The following is a 19,840-nucleotide window of genomic DNA, read 5'->3' as shown; positions in this document are numbered from 1 at the left end:
TGAATACTTCATATATTCTTGATACAAGTCCCTTACCAGACATGTGTCTTTTATTTGAAGCACAAAAGTTTTAATTTTGATGATGTGTGATTTATCTTTTTTCTTTTGTTGCTTGTACTTTTGGTGTCATATTTAAGAAACCATTGCCAGGGTGCCTGGGTGGCTCAGTTGGTTAAGCCTCCAACCTTCGCTCAGGTCAGATCTCACGTTCGTGGGTTCGAGCCCCGCGTCGGGCTCTGTGCTGACAGCTAGCTCAGAGCCTGGAGCCTGCTTCCAGTTCTGTGTCTCCTTCTCTCTCTGCCCCTCCCTCTCTTATGCTCTGTCTCTCTCTGTATCAAAAATAAATAAAACATTTAAAAAAAATTAAAAAAAAAAAAGAAACCATTGCCTAATCCAAGGTCATGAAGGTTTTTTTTCATGTTATATAGTAATTTTTTTGTTTTTTGTTTTTATGTTTTCTTTTAAAAGTTTTAGTGCTTAATATGTTTAGATCTTTGATCCATTTTGAGTTAATTCTTAAAACAAATTTTTTTTTAATGTTTATTTATTTTTGAGAGAGAGAGCCAGAGCCTGAGCAGGTAGGGGCAGAGAGACACAGAATATGAGGCAGGCTCCAGGTTCTGAGCTGTTAGCACACAGCCTAATGTGGGGCTCGAACTCAAGAACTGTGAGATCATGACCTGAGCCAAAGTCAAATGCTTAACCAACTGAGCCACCCTGGTGCCCCTGAGTTAATATTTTGTGTATGGTGTAGATAGGGCGCCGAGTTCATTCTTTTGCATGTGGATAGCCAGTTGTCACAGCACTCCTTGTAGCAAAGACTTTTCTTGCCCCATTTAATTTTCTTAGCACCCTTGTTAAAAATGAACCGGCTGTAAGTTTATTGCTAGACTGTCAGTTCTCTCCATTGATCTATATGTCTATCATCGTACCAGTAAAACACTGCCTTGATTACTGTGGCTTTGTAGTAAGTTTGTAATTGGAAAGTGTGAGTTTCCAACTGTATTCTTTTCTCAAGATTGTTTTGCCTCTTCTGGTCCCTTTACAGTTCTCAGCTTGCCATTTTCTGCAAAGAAGCCTTTTTTTAAAGTTGATTATTTTCAGTAATCTTTGGATCTAACGGAGATTTTGAATTTATGACCCTCCAGATGAAGAGCATGCTCTTATGACTGAGCCAGTCAGGCACCTCAAAGCCAGCTGGAATTTTTATGTGAAATGTATTGAGTCTGTAGATAAACTTGAGGGACCATCTTAACAATATTGTATTCGAGTCCATGAACATGGAGTATCTTTCAATTTATTTAAGTCTTAATTTCTTCAACAATATATTATAGTTTTGAGTGTAAGTTTTGCATGTGTTTTGTTGAATTTATTTCTAAGTTACTTCATTGTTTTTGATGCAGTTGTAGATGAAATTGTTTTCTCTATTTTTGGATTGAACATTGCAAATGCACAGAAATATAATTGATTTTGTATATCAATTTTTTGTTAGCTTTTTTTTTGAATCATCCTGTTATTCTTTCTTATTAAGACCACCAGGGATAACTTGTGTTCTGTTTTCACCATCCCTTTATTGATATATAGGATTCAGTTAATTTTTGTATTTATGTGATCTCTTAGTGCTGAATATACCTGTGTTCATCATGGATAGATAGGTGTGGTTTCATAAGATGCAGAGAGGATACAAGATGATGATGAGACCATTAAGGCCAAGTGGGAATGAAGATTATTTCTTCTTTCTCCTGATAATAGAGCAAGGCACTCTGGGTCATTATGGTGATAAAGGAGGTGATGAGAAGAAGGTGTGCCTCCTCAAAATGGCAGATGATTGGAAGACATTCAAATAAGAAAAGGAGATTTTGTCAGTTATGTAAACATGGGCCAAGAAGTAGACTTTAAGTTATTCTGGAGATTATTCTTAGCTTTTTTCACAAAATATAGGCAGGCATCATAATGCTGATAAAAATATTTTAACATTCGTGAGCAGAATACTCTTTGATATCCTAGGCTTGAAGGGACTACAGATACTAAAAGGGACTATTACGGTACCAGTAATATTTTGGCTTATCAATTTTTGAGGAACTAGCATTTAAAACTGTGTTTTATTAATACTACTATTTTTCCCTTTAGCCTTTAAAACAGTTTACAAGTTTGTTACCATGGGAAATGGTTTTGGTATATAGTACATCATACTTTCAAGAGAATAAGTGACACTAATTAAATTAGGTGAATTCTTAGGAAGCACCTTATTTCACTTGGCCCTTGTTAATGAAGTGTAGCAAACCAGATCACTATGAAGTGGATATAAAAAAAATTGTAGTTTTATTTTGAAAAAGAATAGCTATTTGTGAAAGCATCTCTCATAAAGTGTTTTTTTTTCTTTTTAAAAGAGTAAGAAATGAAGGGTCTCTTCCCAGAGAATGAAATGTGGTTTGCATTTTAGAATGAACGCCAACAGAGATTAATGCTTTGAAACATTTATGTTCATACTGTTAAGCACTATGGCTTTTCAAAAGTCATGGAAAGCATTTTTATCCCCTTCTTTAAAATCTTTGATTTTTATCAGAGATTCAAGCCATATACTTTTAGAATATTTAAACATTAATATGAAACAAGCTTGTGATTAAGTATTGGCAAGAGTGACAAAAGGATATATGTAGGCCCTATGAATATTCTGATGTGAGAGAGAGCCTGTGTTCTTTCATAAAATAAGTTGGGTATTTGTTGCAAAAGTAAATCAGCTCTATATTTACAGATTTTTGACTTTGGGAATGAGTTAGAGGATGATGGTATAACTTGTTCTAAACCTCTAGAATTCTAGGGGCTAAACACAAAGTGTAATGAGTAAAAATATTATATAACTAATTACTGTATTTTAGACCAGTTTTTTCCTCCAACCTTTTGTGTCTTCCAACTCTACTCACAGGCAGGAAATTTGAAAAAATAATCAATTGGTAATGTGTATTATATACATATAATTTTAATGTAATATTTAATATATACTAAATGATATTACCTTAAAATTAAAGTGGAATTTTCTTAAAGATTATATTGTAGAGTACATTATAATTATAATCTTTGATAGTATTTCTAATTTAATGACAATTTTCAGTTTTTAGAAATTTAACAACCTGTACCATTTAATTTACTTTCAGTTATATCAGCAAAGCATGATTTGTTTTAAGATATTGAAGATTATATTTTTGGGGTAATTTTGGGATTGAGTTTTCATAAAATGTTCAATAAATTACTTTGTATGGCACCTGATATTTGGAATTCCTTTAAGCTTTTAAGAAAATCCATTTAAATCATACTAATTAATCTCCACTCCTACTCCCCCAGGGACACACCAAGAAACTTGTATCACATTGCTGTTTACAAGCAGTCATCTGCAAATAGTACTTTCGAGTATGGGATAAATGAAAAACCAAATTAGATATAGAAGTCACTCTAATTTGCTGTTTTTTTAAACACTACTTTTGATATTTTAGAGACATCTTCAGAGACATGAGATTTTCTCTTTGGAGGAGAATATTTGAGGCATAATTATTTTCATTACTTTGTGTTTTAGAGTTATTTTTGTATGTTTAATTTAAGGGTCCATTTTGGATGGCAGTTTTTACACATTTTCTGAAGGTAAAGCCTGTGTTTCTCTCCTTTGTATTATACTCATTGTGTAACGTCTTACAGGCAAGGAAATCGAAAGAGACTGAAGATCTCTCAGGTGAACCATCTTTCCAGGATTTTGAGTATCCAGAGTATAATGACTACAGGGCAGAGGCTTTCCTTCATCAACAGAAGAGGATGGAGTGCTACAGCAAAGCAAAGGAAGCTTATCGGATGGGGAAAAAACACGTTGCCACGTTTTATGCCCAGCAGGTAAAGAGGAAACTGATTGCTGATTTTTTTCTTTGTCACTTACGATGTCTGAATAATCTTAAAGCAGGTGATACTCATTATGTGACCAGATCAAGTTATTCTGGGGAATGTAGCTTATATAGGTGACATAAGGTATCCTATTATAAAAGAAACGTATGGTTCTGAGAATTACATCTCCTTTGAAATGCTCAATTTCTACGGTTCCTTTTGCATTTATAACTTAACATGAATTACTTTTTATTCTGACAGTCCATATTTTCTTTTAGATTAAATTATGTCATTCAGAACTGCTTCTAAACAGATATATATATTTTCTTTTAGATTAAATTATGTCATTCAGTACTGTTTCACATTTCCTTTTCTGAAGGAAAGACATCAGAATGTTAATATTGACCACCTCAGGGTAGAATTACAAGACTTTCTATCATGTTTGAATTTTTAGTAATATATCACTTTTATGGTCAGAAAAAGAAAGTTACATTAATATCTTTCAGGGAAGTAAAGTTTCTGCTCAGGCTCATTGGACATGGTATTACAAGAAACCTGTCTGATTTCCTTTTTAGCCTTGTGGTTCCATATGGCTTTTTGTGACTGAGGAAAGAAAGACATTAAACTGGTATAACCTTGTGAGTCCCAGTAACAAACCTTAAGAGATGACTTCAGGGATAACCACAGGGTGTTGAAAGGGATGAGACCAGGATTATCAAAGGATAAATTAATGGATTCCTTCTTGAGAAGGGTGATGTTTATTTAAGTTTTCTTCTTCTATGATTTTTGGATCAGGAAATATGTTAGAAATGATGATTTAGCATTCTAAGAACTATGTTATTAATTCACTGAAATTCACCTAAATTTTCATGCATTCTTGCATATTAGCCCATTGCATTATTTCAAATTTTAGATTTCTTGTTCCCTTTTTTGTTCTACCTTTTATTTGGGATATTTTTTGTTTCTTCATTGCCTTCTAAGTAGCAAATATAAAAAGTGTTTACTGGTGATCTTTTTATAATTAAAGGGTAGTCTCCATGAGCAGAAGATGAAAGAAGCTAATCACCTTGCTGCCGTGGAGATCTTTGAGAAAGTCAATGCCTCCTTGCTGCCACAGAATGTTTTAGACCTCCATGGGCTGCATGTGGATGAAGCTATAGAACATTTGATGACAGTTTTACAGCAGAAAACTGAAGGTAGGACTGTGATAATGAGAAATTTTCAGTAGAAAATACATTTTTGCTTATATTGGTAAACTTACCAATTCAGGAGAATCTGAATTTGCAGGCTCAGGATATCTGTGTCACATTTATAGATGTTTGTATTAGGTTTATCCTTCAGAGGGGACATTTTTGGGAAAGAATCTTCATTAGCCTGGTCATTAACCTTTTATTTTCCTGTTTTAGGTATATTTGTATTCTCTTGTCGTATTTATTATAGAGACTGCAGGGTGTAGAGAACAAACCCAGGGTTGATAGAGGGGAGGTGGGCAGAGGATGGGCTAAATGGATGATGGGCATTAAGGAGGGCTGTGATGAGCACGGGGGGCTTATATGTGAGTGATGAATAACTAAATTCTAACTCCTGAAACCAGTATTACACGATATGTTTACTAACTAGAATTTAAATAAAATTTTGGAAAAAAGTAAAAGGAGGCATGGTATAATCTGGGAATCCTCTGTGACTTATAAATGAGACTTTTCAGGAATATCATACATCTTTGTTCAGTAGGCATTTAGTAAAGCTAGTAGATGTTTGCTAGGTGTCACTTGTTCAGTAGATATTTAATAAAATGCAGAAGCAAATAAGGTGAAAGGATTTTTACAGAATTATCACAAAAGTCAGACTTTCGTAGGATTTGCATTATGGAGGTGCTGCCTCTCCATTTCTGCTTATATTTTGTCTTGCCAGGTCATGGAAAGGCCACTACCTGTCTCTTCTCTAAATTTTAACTCTTCCCAGGGCTTTGGATAAGGATCTTTTTCCATCCAATACCATGTACTTCATATACATTAAAGTATATTCTTTCTTTTTCATTATCAGATGGTAGCACTTCGAATAAGTTCGATCTACTTTAGTTCCCCCATGCTCTAATACTAGAAGTCATTTCCTTTACCACTACTAGAGTATTTTTGAATTCTCCATTTGATTTGTCTTTATCTTCCATTTTATTGTGGAGACATGGAGTCCCATGCCTCAGCTGTGACCCTGTACTTCATAATCCTGCCTGTTATTGATAGTTGTATTGTTCTGGTTAATATACTTATATATTATATATATACATATAACATTGTATATAAAACACACACACACATATAGGAAGGCTTTATACTATACTTTATGTAAGTTTATTAATTCAACATGTATCATTTGTAATTAACTACTTGGTTAATTGTGACTGATACAGAGGTTGAAAACTGATCTGTTTATCATGACCACCATGTTGAAAAGTTTGCGTTAATGTAATAAAACACTTGTGTACTCATGAATCTAAGTAAGTGATAATATTTTACCATATATGTTTTATATTTTATTTTTACTCTCCACTTTGATTCTTCCCAAACTTTTTTTTAAGATTTTATTTTTAAGTAATCTCTACACCCAACATGGGTTTGAACCCACAACCCTGAGATCAAGAGTTGAATGCTCTACTGCCTGAGCCAGCCAGGCACCTCTATTCTTTCCAGTCATTTTCTCTTTCTTCCTTTTCTTTCTAGTAGAAATCAACATCTTTCAGGTTAGGGTGGTTCTTAACTAGTTTTTAAAAATATGCACTTTACTATATATACTTTCATCAATACTCATTCTGTAGTATTTCTTTTGTGAATTTTATTTTATTTTTATTTTTTAAAAAATTTTTGGTCTTTTTTTTTATTTTGAGAGACAGAGACAAAGAGTGAGCAGGGGAGGGGCGGAGAGAGAGGGAGACAGAATATGAAGCAGGTTCCAGGCTCTGAGCTGTCAGCACAGAGTGCCAACGCAGGGCTCGAACCCACGGACTGTGAGATCATGATCTGAGCTGAAGTTGAATGCTTAACTGACTGAGCCACCCAGGCGCCCCACTTTTGTGAATTTTAAAAAATGAATGTACATGATTTCATACTATACTTTTGAACCAAGCCATTTGTTTTCATCCAATACAGTTTTCAAGATACACTCATGTTGATGATCTGATTTTTTTTCTTGTAACTCCTGTACAGTATTCTGTGAGTCATGTCATAATGTATCCATTTCTCTACTCATAGACATGTAGTTATACTATCATAGTATCAACACAGGAACATGTGTACTCTCATTGCTGTCTTCTTTCCCAGCTTTTTATTCTGAAAAATTAAGAACCCACAGAGGAATTGAAATAATTGTATAATGAGATCCATGTATCTGTTACCTAGATTGACCAGCTGTTAACATTTGGCCATAATTGTCTAATCTTTTTAAAATTGCTTTTTGCTGAACCATTTGAAAACAAGATGTTAAACATTGTGGTACCTTACCTCTATATCCCTCTGCATGTTTATCTCTTGAAAACAAATCCATTCTACATAATCATAGTACTATTGGCACTTTTAAGATATTTAACATTGTTATAATGTTGTCTGGCATACAGGCCATATTCACGTTTTTCCAGCTGTGTGGAGAACAAATGTCTTGTTTAGTTGTGCCATTTTTTCCCTCTCAAGCCAGGATCCAGTCAAACATCACATGTTCCAGTTGACTGTCACATGTTTGTAGCCTCCAGAATATAGAAATAGTTTTGGGATGCCTGGCTAGCTCAGTTGTAGAGAGTGCAACCATGATCTCAGGGTTGTGGATTCAAGCCCCACATTGGATGTAGAGATTACTTAACAAACACACATAGAAATAGTTCCTCTGCCTATTTTTTTCTTCTGTGTTGTTGACATTTTTTTCAGACTCCAAGCCTTTGGTAGATGGGCCTGCAATTTTAATTTGTCTGATTAATTACAAAGATCTTTTTGATAAAAACACTGCATAGATGATGTTAAGTTATCCTTGGTGAACATATCAAGAGATGTATATGGTCAGTTTGCCTCATTATTGATGATATTAAGTTTGGTTTCTGTGACGTCAGTCACCACTAGATGGTAGTATTGTATCCAGGGGGAGATCTGTGGTCCTGCCCTCCCATCACTTTTAGTTATAAAAGATGATTGTCAAACTTGGGGAGGTACAACAACAAAAAAGATATCTGACACTTAAGTGCCTTTTGATTGAAATATACATCACCACCACCAATGAAATTTTTACTACTTTATAGGGATTTACAGGGAACAGAGGAACAGGTTAAATGGCACCATGGGGATAAAATCAACAATGTTCAGACTGTTAAAATTTAGTATAAATGATCCAAGTTTTTCAGCACATTGTAAAGAAAAGCCCAGGGGGAGGGGGACACATTTAGATTAAAAGATATTTCAACCAGATGCAATGTGTGGACTTGTTTCAACCCTGATGTAAGCAAGTCACTGTAAAACCATTTTTTTGAGGGAAATTTTTAGCCATTTTTAACTGAATGAGCCACCCAGATGTCCCTTAGCCATTTTTAGAAACAAGATATTAAACTGTTTTTAAGATATGATGGTGACATTGTGGTTGTTCCTTTATTTAAGAGTCCTTTTTGAAATATTCATTGAAATATATACAGTTGAAATGATTAGAAGTCTGAGATAGGCTTAAAAATGAGTTAAGAAATTTTTTTAAAGGTGATAAGCAACAGGAATAGCCTGAAATTTGGGAACCTAAACGTATCCCTGAATTCATTCAACAAACGTCCTTTGAACGCTACTTTATTTGAAGCATGTGATTCAACTGTTGAATATTTTCAAAGCAATGAATTTAAGAATGAAGTGTTATGGGGTGCTGGGGTGGCTCAGTTGGCTGAGCATCTGACTCTTGATTTTGGCTCAGGTTAAATGATCTCATGGTTCATGGACCTGAGCCCTGCATCTGGCTCTGTATTGACAGCATGGAGCCTGCTTGGAATTCTCTCTCTCCCTGTCTCTGCCTCTCCCTCACTCATGCTTTTTCTCAAAATAAATAAACATTAAAAATAAATAAATAAAAACAAGGTGTTATATATGACTGCTCTAACTGACAAGGGGAGCAGCAGTGAAGGAAAAATGAGAGTCAATTATGGATAGTTAAGAAATCTAAGGTTTCTTTTAAGTAACCTTTGTAATGTCACATCAATAAAGAACAACGTACAAGTAATAGTTATATATCATAAAAACTTTTTACAAAGTGAATACCGTGTATCCAGCACCCTGGAAGAGTTGAATTTTGAATGAACTATTGCTTGAAATAATGGATAATGGACTAGAGTAGACATGGTGATCTTAAGCAAAGAAGAAATTAGAAATGAAAGCAACTTGCCCTCTTAAAATTCCAGGCTAAGTATTGTCTTGGAGATATGAGACTTGAAAAATCCATTGTTTGTGGATCTGCTGGAGTCTTAGGGCAACTTAGTGAAGAGAATATATATATATACACATTTTATGCTAATGATCAAAACGTGCTAGTTATAACAGAGGAACAAATATTCAATTCATTAGATCAACTCTTATTATTAACAAAGTTTTTGTTATTTTATTGCAGCAATTATTGACTTTCAGGGTTTATGTACTTGATTTTCACAAGGCCATATCCAAAGCAAGAGCTGCATTCTTGTAAGATGCCTAGATTCATTTGATATTTAAAAATCATCTCTTTGGAAGGGTTTTTTTGGTTTTTTTTTTTTTAAGTTTTATTTTTTTAGTGTTCTCTATACCCAATGTAGGGCTTAAACTCATGACTCCAAGATTGAGAGCTGCATGCTCTGCCGACTGAGCCAGGCAGGTTTTCTTGGAAGAGTTTCTTACCAATTGACTATCTTTAACAGGAAGACTATAGTCCATGCTGTAATTAGTGGATTTGCTAATAGCTATTCCTGAAGGGTGATATCCTATAATGTAGTTACTGTAGATCCCATTTGACTGGTAATGAAACAGGCACAGATAGGCCAAGTAACTTGTCCATGGGTATACTGCAGTCATTTGGTGCAGAGCTGCTAATCAGATCAAAGCTGGCTGGCTTCAGAATATTTAATTAAAAGGATCATTGTGAAGATTTTTAGTAAATAAATATAAGTTGCTTAAAGCAATTCCTGACTCCAAATATGTAATAATTATTAGATATCATTAATATTACTGTTGTCATTATCATTATTTTAAATTAAAAAATTTTTTAAAATATTTTAAATGTTTATATTTGAGACAGAGAGGGACAGAGTGCCAGCGGGGGAGGGGCAGAGAGAGGGAGACACAGAATCTGAAGAGAGGCTCCAGGCTCTGAGCTGTCAGCACACGACTCTATGGGGGGCTTGAACCCACAAACCATGAGATCATGATGTGAGCTGGAGTCAGATGTTTAACCGACCAAGCCACCCAGGCGCCCCTCATCATCATTTTTTAAGAGAGAAAGTTTTTTAGAGAGAAAGTCTGGTAGCATGCAGAAATTTCCTTCCCCATAGGGGAAGAAATTTCACATACACTTGGGCAGATGAATCACTTTGAGGCTTCCATACTTAAACAGTATAGATGAAATCTCCACTTAAAAATATCAATTTGAAGGCTTTTTAAAGTTATAAATCTCTAAATCTCCACGAAAGTAATTTTATATGTGTCTGAGTGGTTAAGGCTTGTTTTCTATGGGGAATGTAAGATAAATGAATTTTAACTGTTCCAATTCTTGTCGTAACAGAATTTAAGCAGAATGGTGGTAAGTCCTATCTGTCTGTGATCACGGGGAGAGGAAACCACAGCCAAGGAGGAGTTGCGCGCATCAAACCAGCTGTCATTAAATACCTCACAAGCCATAGCTTCAGGTGAGTGTAGATTTCTGTGGCTGATAATAGCAGTTGTCCACATACGGGTAGTAAACACTAATAGTATATTCGGATGATTTATTAGAGTAATTAACTTAACCACCTGATATTAACCACAAATTTATGCTTAAATTATAACATTCCTTGCTGGTCTTAATGATATTCAAAAACCAGAAATGAAAGAAAAATATGTTGTTGAAGTAATCATCTGATAAAGCTATCTCATAAATTTAAAATCGAACTGGAAGTAAATATAATTGTCTTCTTTGATAATGTGTTATTCAAGATAATTAGATTATGTGTATCATCATCTAAGGTTGTTAATTAATTATATATTTGAAAGAATATACATATTTGTGGATTTTGGAAGGAATTGGGGGTTTCTGCTGAAATATGGCTATAATGGATTTGTTTAAACTTTAGCAGAAGTACTCCCATGAATTTATACAGTAGACTATAGTTCATGCTGTAATTAGTGGATTTGCTAATAGCTATTCCTGAAGGGTGATATCCTGTAGATGTAGGAGTTATACATCTTTATAAGTTAAATGCCATTAATGACCTTAGCTATGACAAACATGAAATGACCTTTTTATTAAGTGATGATTATTCAGTAACAGAAAATGACAAAAGAAGTCCAAGAATAAAAATGTGTTGATGGATAGATTTCCTGAGGATGTATATCACTATATACCCACCTCCCCCTAGTTCTTATTTTAGTTAGTATAGCATATTTTGTTTATGCTATGTAATAAAATGTTGTTTGGCTACATTATAGAAAATAGTAGCATTAATTCTGAGCATAAAAACAGATGTTGTTTTTGAGTTTCTGTTACAAATTTGAAAGAATATACATATTTGTGGATTTTGGAAGGAATTGGGGGTTTCTGCTGAAATATGGCTATAATGGATTTGTTTAAACTTTAGCAGAAGTACTCCAGTCACATGAATTTATACAGCATTATCATGTTGGGATTAATGATCTGTTGTAGAGACTAGTGTTTTTTAAATTTCACTCTGAGGGACTTGGCAGCATTTCATGGCCTGATGAATAAGACTTACCTATTTAGAGATTTCTTTTTAGCATTGACTTAATGCATGGAGATAATGTGATGCAGACATCACCTTATCCTTTACACACCATGCTCTTCTTCATGAAGGTCAAATTCAGGCTTGAGAGTTTTGAAAAATCTTAAATAACTACTAAGTTAGGAGTAATCCCTGTAGCTTTAGGATTATTTATTTTTACAATGGATTAAAAGTACATAAGCAAAGATATCAGTCCTGGACACTGACTTAATAAAAGAGTACTTTGGTAGTAAATACTTCATTTAGCATAGACATTTGGAATTGATTATATGATATATTCCTTAAGCAGTTTGGAATTTTTACCTAAAATAACTGTTTTCTCATTTCTATAGGTTCTCTGAAATTAAACCAGGGTGCTTGAAAGTCATGCTAAAGTAAAATAAACATCCTTGACTTAGAAGTGTGAAGGTTTGTAGATTAAAATTAGTTTTATTTACAGTAATTTAGTCAATTTTGCTGTACACATGTGTTTTATTAGAAATGTCCAATTATAACAAAAACATTATAATGATGTTTTTCAGAATTCACAAGAAGTTTAATTTTTTACTGAATCAAAAATGCCAAGTATTGTTGTCTGTTAAAAATACTAAAGAGAATTTTTACTGATTATAAAATGTCCAAGAAAATTATCAGCTGTGGTTTTAAAGTTTGAAGTGCTCTGATTCTTTCTCAGAGAGAAAATGTTACCTTTGTATTAATTATTGTTTAACATTTAGTAAAATCCAAAAGGCATCTTTGAGAGGCTTTAAAGTGCTCTGAGACCTGATTCATGCCCATCAAAGGCTTGTATTAAAAGGAGAAGTAGTGGTAATAGTAATGAAAGAAAGGAAATGTAACAAAAGCCCTTGAATGCTTTTTGATTTCAAAGCTAAATATAAAAAAATCATTTTGCCATATCCCATAGGAAGGAAGACATGCTGTTTGCACTTTCTTCTGTTTTGTATATGATCTTGATCTCTTTCCTTTTGTTTCTTTGTTTTGTATGTGTGCATTTTCTAGGAAGAAAGTTGAAGCCCGAGATTATATTGCAGTTTTATAACTTTCATAGGCAGTGAAGTTTTTAGAGAAAGAGAAATGGTTAGATCAGTGTTGTATAGAACTGCTTCTAGAGCTGTCTGTGTAAGTGGTATGTAAGACAGTACTAAGGAGCTATATTTTATATTTGAGTCATATAATTTCTAAACTGCAGAAGGTCAAAATCCTATTAAATAGAGAAAACACTTTTGATATAATCTTTAAAGGAATCCTTGCAATTTCAAAGTTTTTTTACCTTTGTTTTTAAAAAGAGCCAACTTTCTAAAAGGAAACCTTCATTGACTTCATTTTGTGTGAGCTAAAAAGTCCTGTTTGTATGTCAGCTATAAAATGTAAATTTCATTTCTACAAGTTTAATGTGGTAAAGTGTAATTTTCCAACATGAAACAATGGCTTAAATAAATTTGGCTTTGGATATGGAGAGTTTTTCCAACATACGTAATTTAACAAACACTTGTGTTGCAGTTTAATGAGCTTGAAAATCATTTGGATCAGGGTTGTATAGGGTTGAGCTATTACTGAAAGAATCCTGAAGTACAGAATGGTTTCCCAAAAGAACAGACATTTTAATGAAAATAAAACTTAAAAACACATTTTTGCATATCATGAAAGCATGCTTTTAAAAGTAGAGCTATATCATTAAGTTTATTTCCACAAAAATAAAAGCATTTATTATTTAGAAATGATTAGTGAGTGGTATTGAAATATTTTCTCATGGTTGTAATAATTTGTTTAAAAAATGAAAAATGACACCAGTTTAGCATATGTTTTTTGTAATGCCTAGAAGAGTTGTATACATTAAAAAATAGAGCAGTTCATTTGAAGAACTTATTATAAAACAACAACTGTTACTGAAGTAAAATGTTTCTATGTATAAATTAATATGACTTAAGAAATGTGAGTAATAGTCCTGACACCTGGAGTTACTTGAGTGTGTGCAGCTGCATACTCATTTTCCATGTTGTTGTATTTCCTCACCCAGCTTTTGAGCACTTCAGCTAGATTTATTTCAGTATTATTGTAATTAAGATTAATGTGGGAGCAGTCAAAAAGAACAAGGGGTGAGGTGAGGTGTTTTGTGGGCAGAAACCAAATGAAAGAAGCTCTGTTTTTTGCTTGTATCAACCTTAATGTTAGGCTTTATTTTGGTAAATCTAAGGTATTTCTTCATCATATGATTCATAAGTATATAGGCAAATTTTGAGCATCATATGTGTTTTTATGAAGTTGTTTAATTCTAAACTGACTCTCACCTCACTAACATAGTTTAAACAACATATTATTATGAAAGAAAAATTGTATAGTTCCTCCTTTCTTGTTTTGTCCATTCCTAAATCCTATATGCCAAAGGTAAACATAGTTTAGGGTTTAATAAATTTTTGTCTTGCTTTTTTTCTAAACTCTGTGTCAAAAGTAAGTAAGGATAGTGTGGGGATTATCAACGTCTTCAGGTATTGGTATATTTGTGCTAATACAGGACTAATTAGAATGGCTCTTTCCAAATGTATTAATATTTTAAAAGTACAACACTTTGGTAGTTTGGAAGATTTTAGTCACTGTTCTGTCTTTTTAGTAGTATCTCATCTGTGTTTCTGCCAGGAGAAAAAAGCGAACTAATGTGGAAACCACAGGGGAAAAGGGTTGGACTTCAGGAAATTCTTTAACAGTATTTTCAATTCATCCACTTCTTACTTCAGCATGAGATGTGGAAGCATCTTTAGGTTTATTGGCTATTCATGTAACTCATAGTATTTTCAAGTTGAGATTTTTCCAGTTTATTAGTGTTTCCATACTATTTGCAATTTTATGGCCTTTAAATATGGGGCATAGTACATAGTAGAAATTCTGACTTCTACTTTAAAGTGTCTTGTTTATTACAACGTATTTTGAGAAGAATGGCTAAATAATTCTGTTGCATTGTTTCCAGTCCTTATTTCAGTCTTTTTCTTTCTAAATTAAAGTGTTTTGTGTGCTTAGAAAAAGGACATATGTAATAGCAAGATTGGTTATTTCTGAGCTGGACATCGGAAACTTTAAGACTCAGGAAATTGCTCTGACAATGTTTTAACTGCTCTCAATGTAAGAAAATGACAAAATGTATAAAAAAAAAATAATGTGTGCTGTTTTTTCCAAGTGCTTTTTCGAAGTGCTTTTCCATTGTGCAGTGAGGTGAAGTTTGATAATTTCCTGTGTAGTGGTTATATATTGTTTATTTTTATTTACATGGTAAAGAAAACAAATTTAAATGTTTGTGTGGCCAAAAAAAGTGTCGTTGAAAAGGTAAAGTGAATTTATGTAGAATGTATGTCAATGGTGCTTATTTTTAAAATGTAATTCAAGTTTACAGTATTATTAAAGCCTCTTTATAGAATTTAGTAGGGAAGCAAGGCTGGAAGACATGCACACCCCTAAGAGCCTTTTATACATTAACATTATAGAATGATAATTTTATTATTTTCCTTAAAGTTGAGCAGTTGACTTTTATGGTCCAAATGATGAACCTGTTATTTACAAGTGATTGAATTAACCGTGAAACTTCTCATTAAAATATAATATTGCAGCTATCAGTTGGAGAATATATTATAAAACTTTCAGACATTATATCAGAAATGATATGTTTTTATTTGTACTATAAAGAAGATGTAATTTTGCTGTTAACTCTGTACTTTTTTATTGAAAATGTTTTATAACTTTGCTTTTAAAATTTCTTATGAAACTGTTTGCAGATTACATACTTAATTTAATAAAATACTTTAGCCACAGTCCACTGTGAGGAAATCTTCATTTGATGTGGTAGGGTTAGTGGTTTAAATATTAAATATATATCTTTATGTGTACTTTGTAATTTCAAGGGAAAGAAGAGGGTCATAAAAATTTTATTTCTGTACCACAACTTTTATTCTTTGCTATAGCAAATAGGGGTCCACTTTTGAACCAGATAAATTATCTTTTTGATGGCAAAATTAAGAATTGTGGCTCTAAGGAATTCAAGTAATACTTTGATTAATGTTAAAGACCTTTGAACTTTATTCACTCCAAAGCAGAATGATTCACTCATTTAGCATTGACTTAAAAATTTTTATTTAACAAATATTTATTGAGCACTTGTTACTGGGGATACAAGCTGTTATAATTCTCATCAGCTCTCTGTGCATGTTATTTATACTATGAAGCACTTCTGTGTGTGTTCTATTTGAAGACTCATGAATCTTACTACATAGTTGTCTTACAGAGGTCTAGAGAAGTTGACTCGTTTGCTAGTTAATGGCAGAGGTAAAAATCCAACCTAGGTTCTCTAACTCCTACTATAGAGCAACTACTTTTTTCATATGGATAAGAATAATTACAAAGAAAGACAATATTCTATTACCCCCAAGTAAGAGAGATGTGGCTGTACTGTATAAGACTGTGAAAAACTGCCACTTATAAATCTGCCTTCTTCCTATATCCAAAGGAAGCTGGTCAATGGGTTTTCCAGTGACAATGATAAAAGTTTCTCTCTTAATGTAATACATACTCCAGGTCTGATTGGTGTGCTCATTTCCATGAATTTTTTGGAGATCTAGGATCCTTTCATTTTTAGCTTACCACTCATCATACCCAGGCTATGGCCTTCATTTCCTAAACCAGGGTTGGTAGCTACAGCTCTAATAATCAAAATTGCATTCTTTTGGAGGAAGGACAAAGAAGAAAGGAACAATGGGCAAGTGCCAAGAGATATTTTTTTTTAAATAGAAGATTTTTGGAAGTTGCCATTTCATCGCATCTCCACCTTTTGGCTAAGATCAAGTGTGGAAGTTGCCATTTAACACTTCCACTTATATCTTATTGGCTGGAACTTAGTCATGTGGTCACATCTAGCTGCAAGAGATGCTGGAAAAGTATCTTTATTTCAGTGTACTATATGTTCAGCTAAAATGCGAGCAGTCTCTTAAATGAAAGAGAGTGCATATTAGGGGAATTAACAGTTTCTGCCACATTTTTCATCATTGAAAGCAAATAATGTGAAAATTAGTTCTTGATGCATTCTGTCAACATATCTTTGTTGATGATTACTCTGTGCTAGGAATAATAAAAAGGAAATTACAATTATATGTATTTTAACCTAAGTATTCAAATGATACCACTAACCAATATGGCTGATCAGAGTGGTGGTTGCTGAAGGTTGGGGTGGTTGTAGCAATTTCTGAAAATGAGACAAAAATGAAGTTTGCTACATCGATTCACTCTTGCTTTTGTGATGATTTTTTTTGTAGCATGTGATCCTGTTGGATAGCATTTTACTGACAGCTGATTTTTCAGAATTGGAGTCCATCCTCTCAAACTCTGCCACTGCTTTATCAATGAGGTTTTTTTTTTTTGATAGTGTAAATCTTTTGTTGTCATTTCAACAGTCTTTACAGCTTCTTCACCAGGAGTGAGTTCCATCTAAAGAAACCACTTCATTTGCTCATCTATAAGAAGCAGTTTCTCATCTGTGAAAGTTTTATGGGACTGCAGCAATTCAATCACATCTTCAGATTCCACTTCTAATTCTAGTTCTCTTGTTCTCTATTTCAACCACATCTGCAGTTACATCCTCCACTGAAGTCTTGAATTCCTCCATGTCATCCATGAGGGTTGGAATTACCTCCCAGACTCCTATTAATGTTGATATTTTGACCTCTACTCATAAATCAGAAATATTTTTAATGGCATTGAGAATTCCCAGAAGGCTTTCCTATCTGTCAGAGCAATACTATCTATGGCAGGAATGGCCCTATGAAATACATTTCTTAAATAATAAGACTTGAAAGTCAAAATGACTCCTTGATCCATGGGTTGCAGAATGGATGTTGTGTTAGCAGACATGAAAATAACAGTAATCTTGTATGTCTCCATCAGAACTCTTGGGTGACAAGGTACATTGTCGATGAGTAGTCATATTTTGAAAGGAATCTTTTATTTTCAGAGCAGTTGGTTAGTAAGCCATGTTATAGCTTTTTCTATGTATAGAGCATAGGGAGAATAGATTTAGCATAATTGATAAGGGCTCTAGGGTTTTTGGAATGGTAAATGAGCCTCATCTTAAAGATGTCGGCTGCATCTGCTGTTAGAAGGCTGTTTTGTCTATTCAGAATTCTGTTTCGTGTAGCCACCTTTGTTATTGATCTTAACTGGATCTTCTGGATAACTTGCTACAACTTCTCCAACATCAGCACATGCTGCTTCACCTTGCGCTTCGGTGTTATGGTGGTGGCTTCTTTCCCTAAACCTTATGAACCTCTCTCTACTGTCATACTTTTATTCTGCAGCTTCCTCACCTCTCTCAGCCTTAACAGGATTGGAGAGAGTTAGGACCTTGCTCTGGATTGGGCTTTGGCTTAAGAGAATTATGCGGTTGGTTTGCTCTTCTATCCAGACCACTAAAACTCTCTCCATTATCAGCAGCAGTAAGGCTGTCCCACTATCTTATTCATATATTCACCAAAGTAGCACTTTTAATTTCCTTCAAGAACTTTTCCTTTGTATTCACACTGTGGCTAACTGGCACAAGAAGTCTAGCTTTTAGCCTGTCTTGGCTTTCAACAGTCTTCCTCACTAAATCTAATAATTGTTAGTTTTTGTGGGGGGTTTTGTTTTGTTTTTGTTTTTGAGACATTATTATTGAGAAACAGAGATGGAGCATGAGCAGGGGAGGGGCAGAAAGAAGGGGAGACACAGAATCTGAAGCAGGCTCCAAGCTCTGAGCTGTCAGCACAGAGCCCCATACGGAGCTTGATCCCGCAAACTGAGATCGTGACCTAAGCTGAAGTTGGACACTTAACCGACTGAGCCACCCAGCTGCTCCTTTTTTAGTTTTTAATTTAAGGTGAGGGATGTGTGACTCTTCTTTCACTTGAACACTTAGAGACCATTGTAGGGTTATTAATTGGCCTAATTTCGATATTATTGTGTCTCGGAATAGGGAGGCCCAAGGAGAGAGAGGGCGGGGGGAGCAGCCATTGGAGACAGTCAGAACACATATAACATTTTCCAAGCACAGTTTGTGGTCCTCAACCCCAAAACAATTAGAATAATAACATCAAAGATCACTGATCACAGATCACCATAACAAATATAATAATAATGAAACAGCTTGATATATTAGGAGAAAAGCCAAAATGTGACAGAGATACAAAATGAGCAATGCTCAACAACCAAATGCTGTTGGAGAACTGGCACATGGAGTTGCCACAAACCTCCATTTTGTAAAAGCAATTTGTGAAGTGCAGTGAAGCAAAATGCACTGAAATGAGATATGCCTTGTATTTGTCTATCTGACTGAATGCATGATTATGCTTTTTGGGTTGGTTTTTTTTTTTTTTTCGTAGCTTCTACTATCCCAGAAAGGTTTCTAATACATAGAATGGGTACTCAAAAATCAGTGGAATCAAAACCAAATTGAACCTACATCTGATCAAGCCTGTAGACCTAACAACCAATTTATATGAATTACAGAGAACAGAGGAATATGTCAACACCATGGGATGTAACCACCAAAGTACAGACTGTGGGATGTTCTAACAGCACAGTTTCTTCAAATAAATTACAAAGGAAAAAAAAAAACACAGATGGAAAGGGAACCTATACATTAAGACGGAAGAGGCTTATCAACCAATTTGTGGACTTTATTCAGCCAAAAACTGTTATGTTTTTTATGACAATAACACGACGATTGGCAATGTGAACACTGGACATTTAATTATATTAAAGATTTATTTATTTATCTATTTATTGGATAATAATATTGTGGTCGTATTAGGAAAACCCACTTTCCCCCCCCCCCCACCTTCTCTCTTGTATAGGGAAAAACCCAATCCTTGCTCCTGTGTGTTTCTTTTCTGTGTCTCTTCATAATTCACTCAAAACACCTTCCTTCTGGTCACCAAATGGAGTTTTTCCTCACACCAAGCAGTTCTCTAGGACACAAGCTAAGTGTCTACAGTT

At 34.1% G+C, this 19,840-nt stretch overlaps 1 protein-coding gene across 2 annotated transcripts in view; it reads left to right on the top strand.

The window, feature by feature from the left end:
- N4BP2 (NEDD4 binding protein 2) overlaps positions 1-19,438 on the top strand; it is an 81,654-nt gene extending 62,216 nt beyond the window's left edge. The window contains exons 16-20 of one of the 2 annotated variants that reach the window (XM_029946955.1): positions 3,691-3,879; positions 4,895-5,063; positions 10,624-10,747; positions 12,169-12,244; positions 19,352-19,438. In XM_029946955.1, the coding sequence (XP_029802815.1) occupies positions 3,691-3,879; positions 4,895-5,063; positions 10,624-10,747; positions 12,169-12,214 (528 nt within the window). In that variant the 3' untranslated portion in view covers positions 12,215-12,244; positions 19,352-19,438. Of the gene's footprint in view, positions 1-3,690; positions 3,880-4,894; positions 5,064-10,623; positions 10,748-12,168; positions 12,245-12,835; positions 15,639-19,351 lie in introns of those variants that run through there. The other variant, XM_029946965.1, reaches the window with a different exon arrangement.
- The last annotated feature ends 402 nt before the right edge of the window (positions 19,439-19,840 follow it).

This window comes from Suricata suricatta, chromosome 1 (assembly GCF_006229205.1).
Source record: "Suricata suricatta isolate VVHF042 chromosome 1, meerkat_22Aug2017_6uvM2_HiC, whole genome shotgun sequence".
Classification (NCBI taxonomy): Eukaryota; Metazoa; Chordata; class Mammalia; order Carnivora; family Herpestidae; genus Suricata; species Suricata suricatta.
Note: the sequence above shows the minus strand (reverse complement) of the source record. Positions and strands in the feature narration are given on the sequence as shown.